The sequence below is a fragment of the Falco peregrinus genome, chromosome 4 (assembly GCF_023634155.1).
Source record: "Falco peregrinus isolate bFalPer1 chromosome 4, bFalPer1.pri, whole genome shotgun sequence".
NCBI lineage: Eukaryota > Metazoa > Chordata > Aves > Falconiformes > Falconidae > Falco > Falco peregrinus.
The window spans coordinates 45,031,307-45,043,574 of record NC_073724.1 but is presented as its reverse complement, the minus strand read 5'-3'; the positions used below and the strand labels follow the sequence as shown (position 1 = coordinate 45,043,574).

General features: G+C 38.2%; 1 protein-coding gene across 1 annotated transcript in view; it reads left to right on the top strand.

Annotated features, from left to right (window-relative positions):
- The window catches only part of DYRK1A (dual specificity tyrosine phosphorylation regulated kinase 1A), an 87,819-nt gene that overhangs the window by 62,243 nt on the left and 13,308 nt on the right, over positions 1–12,268 (top strand). The window contains exons 3-4 of the mRNA XM_013299199.3: positions 1,754–1,959; positions 11,477–11,569. Coding sequence (XP_013154653.1) covers positions 1,754–1,959; positions 11,477–11,569 — 299 coding nt within the window. The remainder of the gene's footprint in view (positions 1–1,753; positions 1,960–11,476; positions 11,570–12,268) is intronic.

Here is a 12,268-nt window from a genome sequence, read left to right as displayed (position 1 = left end):
GTTGTTTTTTTTTCCTTTTCTTGTTTTAAAGTAAAATTTTGAAGATTTAATAAAACATTGTGAAAATATGTGGGTGCTTGTGGGCAACCGATTCGTTTTCTGGAGCAGTTTGTTCTGTTAAGTCTTTTAGTAGTACTGAATTGTGACACTGGAGAAAAAGACCAGTGGTCTGTCAGTGTATGTTTCACTGTACAATTCTACTTCACACCTTTTAATGTAACAGTGATTATACTGTGTATAGGCTTCCTTATTTATAGCTGTTGAATATGATTTTTTTAACTCTTTTAATTTAACATACTTCTCTGAAATGATTTTAATGTAAAATGGTGTTTGATTCCATCCCATGCAGTTCTGCTGCTGCTCTGATAGGTGCTGAGTCAATGATGCAGTGTCATTTTCAATATTTTATTTTTTCTTAACTTAGAATAGGTGGCGAATTGAGCAGTCAGTCATTTTTAAGAAAGTCAAATTGATGTGTGGTGTTCATCTACTGTTTTCCACTGATTTTCTTGCAGGGTTTTGATTGTAAAAGAAATGGAGATTTCCCTTGCTGGTTAGGTGCTTGGTTGTTTCATGTCTTGCTTCTAAATTTAATCTACACCAATAATTGTGCTTCTAGATTTCAGCTTCTGATTCCACACGTATTCCTTTAGTGGCAGTGTTGGCTTCAGTGCACCTGGCTGCTTGTCCCATCCTGCTGTGTTGCTTACATTGTACCAACATGGCAACCATCTAGAGGATTTCCCCACTCTGGCGTATTCAGCAAAAAGAAAAAGGACTAATGTTAAAAGTGGAGCATGCTAAAACTTCATTAGCAAACAAAGCAAGCCAAATTGTACTTTAACCTGTCCTCTGTTTACTGTTAGAGGACAGTGAAGGTGCAAGTAGATTGTGAGCCACTTAAATGCCACCTGATGTGTCAAACAAGAGTTGAGAGGTGTGGGATCTGTCCCGGTTAGAGGCAGATTCTGTGCCTGTGGAATCTGGCATTTTTCAGGATGTTACGGAATCTAGTACTTCGGCCTTATGTTTTGCCAGTCTCCTGCAACTTGACACCAAGTGTTGTGTTTGTCTCTTGCTGTGCAGTTGCTTCTTGCAGTCTGATTTCATATTCCCAAAAAGGAATTAATTCAAGTTACAGTGCTTGCTACCTATAGCTTGATGAAACTCAGCAGTAGGAGTTGGAAAGCTGGGCTGAAATACAGCATGCGTTGGAAGAAGGGTGGAAGTTAAAAATGTAGGCTAGCGAGCTAAGCAGTTTGTAGGAAGGCATAAACATTGGAGCCAGGGAAGATGAGCTGCTAAGGCTGGGCAGTAGCTTTTCTTCTCCTTCTAGTTTATTTTGGTACAGTCAGTCCAGAATGTTGCTGTGAGCAACCTCAAAAGGCAGAACTTTTATGTTTTTCTGGCTTTCATGGAATCCATACACAAAATCCGTATCTTTGCAAAGAATCCCTGTCAGATTCTGATTGAATTGACACATAGGTGGAGATGTTAGAGAAGGGATGTTACAGGTAAATAGGGATAAACTATTAATGAAAAATTTGTTACAGTGAAATGGGAGGAAGCACTTCAGCTAGATAATCTTTGTGTAAGGATGATTTCTGCGTTCATTGTGTATGAAAAATCCTGTGTATGTTAGAAATGGTGAAACTATTAGTGTTTATAATCTCTGTAGGCTAGGATGAGGGCTAACTGAGGTAAATATTTTTCAGGCCGTTAACTGCATTGAAAACTCACATTGTCTTTGCAGGAGGAGAGACTTCAGCATGCAAACCTTCATCTGTTCGGCTTGCACCATCGTTTTCATTCCATGCTGCTGGCCTTCAGATGGCTGGACAGATGTCCCATTCACATCAGCAGTATAGTGATCGTCGGCAGCAGAACATAAATGACCAACAGGTTTCTGCCTTATCATATGCTGACCAGATTCAGCAACCTTTAACATTAACAAACCAGGTAAGTGATTAAAAAAAAAAAGTAATTTTAGATGTAATAATTCTTTCTCTAAATATATAGACACACCTGTAAATTACAGGATCAGAGCATATGTTTTTGTGGTCTGGGGTTTTTTGTTTTTTTTAATTAACTCCTGACTCTTCAAGGATGGGTGGACAGCTAAGTTTCTGGAAGTTGTTTTTAAACATCTGGTACATATTTATTGTGATTATTCTACTTCTAATGTTTTTCAAATGAGAGGGGAGAAAGATTGTTGAAGTGGAGAGTTGGAAAGAGAGTTTAATAGTAGCTTTTTTTTTTTTTTTTTTTTTTTTAGGGCTGTTTGATGTTAGAATATGATTGCTTTATTACTTGTTCTTAATGGACAGCATTTTAATGCAGAGTCACTGGTTAGTGTATTTGGAATAGAGAGGTTTGCACAAAAGACACAGTTAAGGAACATATGCTTTGTTAAAAGCAAAATCTAAAGCTGTGCTATCATTGGGGTTTTACTGCTACTAATTTATGACTTACTATTGCAAGGAGGTAAAATTAACACAGGGATTATGATGAATATGCATGCTTTTGAGCTGAAAAGATCAATGTTTCTTCCGTACTGGCTTTTGAGTTGCTAGAACTGCTGGAGTTTCCTAGCTTAATAGTGCTAAGTTGCTAGCAACAAGAGCTAGTATTGTCCAGTGTAAGAGATAATCTTATGGCACAGTCCAGTTGTGGAGATGCGAACGCAGATAGATTTCAAAGCTTCACATGTAGAAGTCTGTAAGTCAGAGCTTCAGAATTTGGTGCAGGCTGATGAGGCATGTTTCACTTAGAGGATTTGAGAGTGAAGTCTCTTGCTGCTACTGGATTCAAGTCTGTTCTCATGTTCAGGATGGTTTCAGTAGATAAATCTACAGTACCGTCAAGATATGCTTTGTTGGTATTGCTCTGTAGGAAGACACTTCTGCAGAAAGAGGGAAGGATTAGAGAGGATGAGAATGGTCAAACTAAATGCCAGGATATTTGATAGTAGGATTTGGAGATCTGTAATGATTAGGGCTCTGTGAAGAATGGCAAAGTGAATGAAGCCGGCAAAGGATGTTTTTACTTTCATGAGAGTCACTCAGTAGGAACAGTAAATCTGTTCATATATAATAGTATTTAGCTTGAGAAACCTACAAAGGTATTTTATGTGACTTTTTCGGTTAAAGGTTCACCAAAACCTCCACAATGAGGTTAGTGAATCAGTCAGCCAATTAAGAAAAGTTGCTGCATTCCTTAAACCTTTCAAGGTACCCCTTATGTAAGTGCTGCCATCTGGCATCACATTTGTCAGCTTTAGTGTGCATAGTGCTTAGTTGTTCATGTTTTCAGACCAAACAGCAAATTCAAGGAACTTCAGGATGTATCGCCATCCGTTGCTGTTTGTAGTCACAATGGCTTTAAAATGGTAGTTGAATAACAGAAAGCTGAAGAATAGTTTTCAGGGAATAGCCAAGAATTGTTGACCAAAGAATGCAGCCCATTGAAATGAGGATGTAGATGTAGGGAAAAAGCTGTGTTTGGCTTCAGGAAGTTATCCATATGAAGAAGTGATCAGCTGGCCACCTTGATAATGGCAGTCAAGCTGTCTTCGTAACACTAACGCTCTTTTATAGAATCAGTGTTTTTATTTTTCCAATTCCATCTTGGTTTTTTCTGCGTTGTGGCTTCTGTCTTCCTATTTTACTGTAATTGAGTTGTTGAAGTCTCCAGTCCTCTGCCCTCTGCCTGAGCAGCTCAGAATTGTTACTCCTTTATCTTTGTGACCTGCTTTCAGCACCTTTGGCTTTGATGGTGGCCAACTCTTTGAAGTCTTGTGACTACTTGCCTTTCATGACTCTTTTCTCCTTTGAGTTCTTGTGCATCTCCCATCAACAAGACCCAGGAAGAGTTCTCCTCACCAGATTCCAGTTTGATGTGGAGGTTCTATATGAGCCTCTATTGGGGAGTCTCAGTGGCATTTTGCCTTTGCACTGCACTTCTGGTTAATCTTATCTGCAAAAGCAAATCCAGCTGACATCTTTATGCTAGTGAGTCAGATCATCTGTTCTAGATCAAATCTTGTCTCTGCAAAAAAAAATTCTTGTTCTTTCTCTTTCAATAGCCTTTTGTCAGCTGTAGTTCATCTTGATTGAAATAAAAATCTTACTTTTTTTTTTCTTCTTATAAATGCCACGGCCCTCTATTGTTGAAGGTGTTGCTGTCTTATATTTCTCCATTGCTGAGGACTGCCGTCTTGCCTTTTGCTCCAGATGTAATAGCATACCATGTAGGTTTTAATGTTTGAATGATACATACATCTTAACAGTTTCTTTCTTTATTACATTTCTGCAGGAATCTGTTTTATTCAAGGTATGGCCTTGAATATGCTGCAACTTGTTTCTCTTTGACCTTGATAAAAGCAGTTCTGTCCTGTATATGTCAATTCTGTAAAACAGTTGCAGAGATCATTTTCTGAACCGTCCCTGCGCGGTTGTTTCATTCTTCTGTTGGAATCCCACAACTAGTTCTTTCTGTTATGTACTTGGCTGTTACTAAAGCTTCTAACACCAGACTAACCTTTTAGTAATGGCTAATTCTCTTCAGTCACGTAAGGTGACAAATGTCTGTTTTCAAGTAGATACAGTTAGGATCATGTTTTTACCGTGGGCAGCAAAAGGAATATATTGGCTGAATGTCTGTGGTAGAAGGCCTGCTTGGTAGTTTTATCTAATACAGCCGTAAAAAAAAAAACAGGAGGAAGAGCAGGGTGACTTTTGGCAGACAGAGGAGGTGTAATTCTCAAAGGGTAGATCCTTTCAGTGCAACGTCTTGCATCCAGTCAAACAGACAAGAAGTTACGTCTCTGAGCTTCAGTTTCCCAGAATTTCCTAAGGCAGCAGTGACTGTCAGCAGTCTAGACGATTGGGTCAGCTTTGGTGCTGCTGGTTTCCACAGCCTGAAAGTCGCCCATTTGGGTGCAAGCGTCCCACAGTTGGTTAATAGCGAGTCGCCAGCCCCTTGGCTCCTGGGAGCGCTCCGTGACCGTGTCGGCGGGGGAGCCGGGTGGGCCATCCGAGCGGGAGGCTGTCCGGGGCGGCTGCGGTTGTGCCGGGACCGCCGGGCAGATTCCTGTCCTTTCCCGAGCTCCAGCCACCATCTGCTGGGCAGAGTGCTGCACTGCACCGCCTGCCTCCCCGCCTGGCCGCCCGCTGCCTCGCCAGCTCGCCTGGCGGTTGGGAAGGCAGCCCTCTCTCCCTGTGAAGTATTCCATCGTTTCGATAAACTCGCTTCTGTTAAATAATTTGCGGAGCAGCTTAGCCTATCTTTGAGTGACTCTTTCACCGAAAGAATTGAGAATGCAAATGTGATGAAGGTTGCTTTCTTGCTTGTCGCGTTTGATGAGCTGTGTAGACACAGAGTATTTTGTCTAAATCCAGACAAAATTGACTTGCTTGAAAATTAAAACCCAGGATGAAGTGTCAGCTTTTGGGATGCTAAAGTTTTATAGAAAGAATAGGTAGCATGTAGTTCTTCTCTGAAAATAAATTTCTTCAGGTTGCAGCAAGATATGTAAGGATACTGCTTCTCAGTTGCTAAGAGTAGCTGTTAAGTTTTAGCATGTAGAACAGCATTTTCTGTAAATGATGTAATTTTGATAAATAGCAAAGATGATCTCCCTTATTATGTTTTTTTCAGGTTATTTCTTGTCTTTCTTTTTGCTGAAGACAGTTTTTAGAGGAGTATTGTATCGTTCAAGTTCCTGTAATGATTTTCATTCATAACTAAATAATAGGGAAGCTAGGCCTTGAATGTTAATTTATTGTTTTTATTCCTGCTCTATCTTGCTTGTTTTTTGATTTGTAATGGCTTGCAGACCATATTCTGGTCTTTTATGAATCATTCACAGTTGCAGATTAAAGGTTAGGAAACAGTAATGACAATTTATATTAAAGTTATATAAATTATGTGTATTTATATTCTGCGTTACCCTTAAAATATTATTTACATAAGCTTCACTTGCACCTATTGCTTTATGTCTATGGTCACCAAAACCTACTCATCTCATCATTGGCAAGGAGCAAATAACAGGAAGATACTTCAAAGCCAGCCAGGTTGCTTTGTTTTTCACTTATTTATGAGGTTTTAAATTACAGTTAAGAACTTCCATCTCTGTCTTTTTTTTTTTGTTGTTCTTTTTTTTCTTGTTTTTTCTTCAGTAGTTAGGTTTGAGGCTTTTGTTTCCCCAAACCTGCTGGATTATAATGGTTTACTTTAAATCTGTGATTCACCAAGTGCCCAGGCCTGCTGGCAGGATGGGGGTCCTGCTCTTGGTTGTGTGGTCTTACCTCTCTTGAGTGCCAGAACCAGCTTCAGGAAAACAGTAAGAGCGTGTGACCTAGAGTAAACAGAAAGGATGAGATCTGTGGGACTTTCCTCCTTCAGCAGTAACAAACAGTAATACTTCTTTGTCCGATTCAACACAGCCTGATGTGAATAGAAGATAAAAGTTTTCACAACTTCAGACAAGTGTTTCTTTTCTGCTGTGCTAATGTTTGTCTTCATCGTAGATACGGGGATCGCCCAAAACTTTTTTCAGTTTAAGTACAAAAGATCAGAAAACTGATCTATTTGATAACAAAGTTGAGTTGAGATTCCTGGGCAGATTTTGGTAACAGATTCCAACAGTTTAGCTTTCATAAAACACTTGGAATTCAAAGGTCAGGCTGACAATCTAAACATCTTTCTCTCTCTGTGTATCTAAGATCACTTACCACCAGCAGAATTCTAGGTTTTACTGACCAGATGTTGGCCAGAGATTTTATTGATTGCAACTAGATAATTGCAAAGTTAATGTGTTCTAGCAGGCAGTAGCAAATTATCAGTTACTTCAGCTACCTAATCAGCAGTATTAGTACTAGTGATGGTCAGACTTCACCAGACTGTCACGAATGTGAGCATGCAGTTTGTTTCAGTAGAAGCATTTCTCTCACTTTCCATTTATCTCAGACATTTTTTTAGAAAAATAAGTTTACACTCTGGCAGCAAGAATTTCAGAGTGGGGCTTTTCACTCCCTTTCTCTCTCTGCTCCCCACTTTTTTCTTTTTTGTTAAACTGTTGTGCTGAGTCAGACAAGGTAAAATCTTGGCAGATGACCCTTCTTTCCTTGCTGGTTTTATTTAACTGTTTTAACTTTAAACTTAGCTGTTTCTTAGTATTACTTTTATTCAACAACCTCATTTATTTGGGGAAGGAAGCCAGAACAGGAGGGAAGTACTCACAGAACACAAGTCAGTGATTAAAGTAGTTAGACTGAAATTTTGTCCCTACCTGCATACAGTTCCGGCTCAGAGTACAATCAGTTTGAAGAATAGTCTTAGATTTAGCTTGTTTTGTTCTTTGACACACACGCTTTTTTCTCCTTGGTAATTTTTCTAAAAACTTGAAGTTTGCTGTATATTATGGGGAAGTGTGACTGTGGTTATAGCAATTAGACATCTGTTTTGCTGACCTTCTGGAGACACCGTCTATTATTACGTGGCTGCCCACCGCGATATACTATTAGCATTGACTTCCTATCCTATATTATTGTGATGCAAGAAGGGTTTTGAATAGCAAGTTGTGTTAGGAGATTAGACTAATCCATTCAGTTAATATGAGAGTCTATTATATAGGCCTTTACAATGGGAATTCTTGCTAAAAGTTGCCCTGATAGTATAAAATCTTCGTTATTTATTCTGTTTGTGAAATGGAATGTGTACTGTACACAAACAGAACTTCTCTTTTTTTTCTCCCCTTTTAATGAATGTGGATGGTAATGGATCTTTCTTTTTTTAAAAAAATCTGAATTAAAGCATTCTATTGACAGGAAAAAAAAAAAAATGCTCAGAATTTCCTGTAATCAAAATAAAATGCATTTAGTGAGGAGCAGTGCCATCTGTTTTTTAGGTAACAAAGCGTATGTCCAAAGAGAGAGAAATACGTTGCTTCTTCCTTCATTCATTAAACCTCAAAGACTCTGCTAGTTAAAATAACGTACCTGAGTTAAAAGTCATAGTTTCCTTAAAACATGGTTTGTCTCAAATGTGTCAAGTACACATAAGTGGTGCTATCGCTTGCCTTTTGCTGTGTCATGTGTGTTTGATTAATAGGTAAGGAAATAAAATTTCAGTTTGTTACTTGTAATTTTCATCATGGTACCATCGCAGGTAGCTGTACTGTTTCCATTGAGACTTAAGTGTGGACCAGTCAGAATGTGATGGGTATTTACTGACTTAAATAATTGTAACGAAAGTAGTTTCTTGTCTCTCAGTGTTTAAATACAAGCATATATTTTGATTTGTGTTCTATCTTTAGGAAGATCTGAGGTTGCAGTGTTGCTGTCTGGCCACCAGATAGAGACTGAAGCTTGTGCAATAGGATCTTTCTTTTCCTGTCCTTTTGTTTTTTTCTTTTGTGTTGAGCATTTGAAGCTAAGAGGGAAATCAGTACTACCCCAATGATAAAGAATTTGTGAGTGTTAGTGTATTAAAATGGATAATGACCACTTTGTTCCATAGTCCTCCATCATCAGGAAGAAGGGAACAAGAGTCTCCAAAAGGATCTTGGAAAAAGCAGAGAATGTTACAAATTTTGCAATATAACAGGGGGAAGGAGAAAAGGTCGATTCTTTATCTTCTGTCACCTAACACTTTATTAACCCAGGATAGCAAAAAGTACCTGTTAAAAAGTTCATACAGGTTTAAAATGTGCCCTCAGACATGTGTGGCTGCCTGAATGCACAACTAAAAGCACAATTTTCAAATAAGGTACTGGCAGGAAGCAACATGGGTTAATCTGCAGGATTGTAATTATTTATGATTAGGGAACAGCAGCAAAATACTTTTTTTTCCTAAGCTGTTTATTTCAGAGTTGAAATTAGATTATTTTTTTTTTTTCAGTAAGCAAGCAAATTTGGCTTATAAATTAGAAAATAAATATGAATACTGTTCTACAAATTCCCTTTCCAAATTGGAGCAACCTTAATGTCTGAACAGTTGATCTGAACTGTGGAGTTCTTCCACACTATGACTCTTTCCTCAAAACTTCTAACTTGTGTAATGGAGACCCTGTGGTGGTTATGTCAGCCTAGGACAGAGACTGGTCCCTGCCACTATTCGTGCACCACAGCATGGTTTCTTTTACCAGCAAAATAGTGTTCATGTGTTCCAATAATCTCTTTACGTCAGATTAAGAAATGTAAAGGAAATACTTGCATCTGAAAAGCCCGTAACAGTGACAATTGTGATTTGGAGATGACCAAAAGTGCTGGGAGATGACCAAAAGACGTCATATTTAGGTGTGATCTGTTTAATGGTTTGCATTTGTTTGACAGATGAAAGGAAGAAACAAAAATGTTTTGTAAATCTCAAACAGTTTGTTTAAGAAACTTTAAAACAGACTTTCCTGATGTTTACAAAATGGTCGTGCTTGTAATTAAAAAGAATTAAGGGATTAATTTGGTAAACTTGCTAAGGGGAAATTGACAGTAGTGGGCATATCCAAAAGCAGATTGAATGTAACAAACCGGACACGACTTGGGTTAAAATTCCCTGAGGGAAGTTTAATTGTATCACATCATCTCTTGAGAAACATTCCCTAATCAAAAAGACCTCAAATCCACAGTCTCGCAGGGGTATAAAAATGTTACGTGGGCATATTTGGGCTGGTGTGCATCAAAGCTTTCTGTTGCCATTTCTCAGGAGCCTTCCTTTCCTGCCCCGCTCCTCATCCAGAACTCTCTGGTTTGTCCATGCTCTGTCTTGCTTTCTCTCTTGCTCACACTTTTGTTTTTCCACCCCCGCAGTCTGCGCATCCACCAGAGGAGAGTGTGAGCTTAGCTTTTTAGTATGGTTGCTTGCGTACCTGAGTTCAGGTGCAATTTCAGAAGCACAGACTCTTTCTCTTCTGACTGCGAGAGCTTCTTTGGATCACTTCAGTGTGATTTTTTTAAAAAATATATATTTATTTATTTGGTCATTGAGCAAAAAAAATGAGCTATTTGCACAGCCGCCATTATATGTATTAAGTAATACCATAAAAGATACAGGGACAGTTATGCTTTTCCAGTTTGTTTATTAGTTCAGCAATACTGATACAAAAATCAGTTTAATTATTTTTGTTGACAGCTTACGCTCTTTCCTCAGCTCTGCAGGAGACTGCATATCAGTTTAGCTGTAATAGGAGGCAGCAGATGAGATTAAGCTCTTGGAAGTGAAGAGGGTTATGAACATGAGTGTATTTGATGGCATGAGATGAGATAAAGTTGTAAGGCTGAGTGTGGTGGCACTTGGTCCCTCTTAATAATGGTGGCACTGACCCTCTTAATAATGAGTAAGGAAATAGAACCAAGCTTTTCTCCAAAACTTGTCCTGCAGTTTTCTGTCACTGGGAAGGCAGGGAGTAGAGGCAGGCAGGCTAGGGGACCAGTCCCACAAGCCTCACCGCTCTCTCTCCTAGCTCCCCATATGATGCTGGCACTGGGTGAGACAGAGAAGTTGCCAGACTGTCTGGTGGTAGAGTTGTGCTGTTAAGTGTCTGCTGAGCAGGTAGTCAGCTTTAGCCAAACAAAATGGTTTGTGACCTTTCTGCCTTCTCTTTACTGGGGATACTGCTCACCTCCAGCTTGCCACTCCTGAAAACAGGAGCTTTATCTTCTAAGATTTCAAACAAATCTTAAGGAGGAATAGAAGTTGATTGGTAGATCCATTCTTTATATGGTGTATGTGTGCAAATTAAGAGGCACACAAGTAATTTTATCACACGTAAGTCTTGTTTCTTCAGGAAACCAGTAAAAAAATGGCCTACTGTTGAAGATCATTTTGTTCTAAACGTAGTCAATTTTAGGAAACGCAAATGAGGAACATAACTACATTTTCAGGGATGTTGTTTTAAAACTTTGAAAGTAGGTGTGGTGTTCGTGTACGTGCTTTATATTTCTTTAGATTGTCTTTAGGATTTAGATTTAGGCCTGGATATTGCAAAGTAAGATAGACCTGAAAGTCTTTTTATTTGGGTTTTAATGCAGTTTAAATGTGGAAACAGCCGCAGTTCTGCAGTAATTATTACTGTTAACTTCCATTTGTAGTTCTAATGCAGCCATACATTAAATGTGGTTACAGTTCATGTATCAGTCATGAGGTAGGGGAGTAATGTCAGCAAGAATCTCTGTTGTCAAAGGAGCTTATTTTTAACTGAGGGGAAAACTGTTTATTGGGATTAAGCCTGTTAGGCATAATGGGAGGAGAGGTAGGAATCTTGGGATTTTTTTCTAATTAATTATTTTAAAATGACTTAACTAAGCTGTTAATTTATTTTGATTCCTGTATTTATTTTTATTTTTTAAATGTCTGTTTAAAGAAAAAAAATAATGCAATGAAATTACTCATTTCTGTGAGTAATATCATGATTTGATCTAGTAATTATATCATTAAAGTCCTAGCTTTTTTTCTAAGTTATGATATGGTAATATTACAGAGGCGGATGCCCCAAACGTTCCGTGATCCAGCCACTGCTCCATTGAGGAAACTCTCCGTGGATTTGATCAAAACATACAAGCATATTAATGAGGTAATGGCTCCATTTATCTTTGTAGTGTGTATTGGTGTGAAGTTTTTTGTTTGCAATACATTATTAAGTATGTTTTCTATTAATAATCTTGTGAAGATATTAGAAAAATCATGCTTTCTTTCTGTTGTTCACATCTCATTTGAGATCATTGATGTCGTGGTCCTGCTTTCTGTCCAGCAGACTTTTTTTATCCTGGATTTTATTTTCTGTTGTTTTATAAACAAATGTTAAGCTTCTCTTTTGCATAGTAAGGAAATACGAGTGGCACAAATGCAGTCTTTTAGCTCATGCTATAAGCCTTTATGAATGTGTCTAAGGGCTTTTAAGGAAAATTGTAAAGTGTTTTCCCTAAATATTTAATGAAATATTATTGGCAAATGTAAAATATAAAAATTATATGGCTAATATGGGAAGACAGTTTGTTTCTAGCTCTTTGGCAATTGTAGCAAATTTGATTTCTGCAGTGATTACTGACTGCCTAACTTGGAATTCTTCTTTTTCAGTATTGTGGAAAAGCAACTGATAACTCTTGGTTTCCAGGCTACTTACCATTTTTAATTTTGCTGTGTGTATAGTGTACTGTGGTATATCTTTATTTATCAAGACTTTGCTTTGGTATAATGACATGACTTCAGATGGAGTGAGCAGGAGAGGATTTTTTGTTTTTCCAGTAGTAGAAATTGCATTTTAAAACACAGG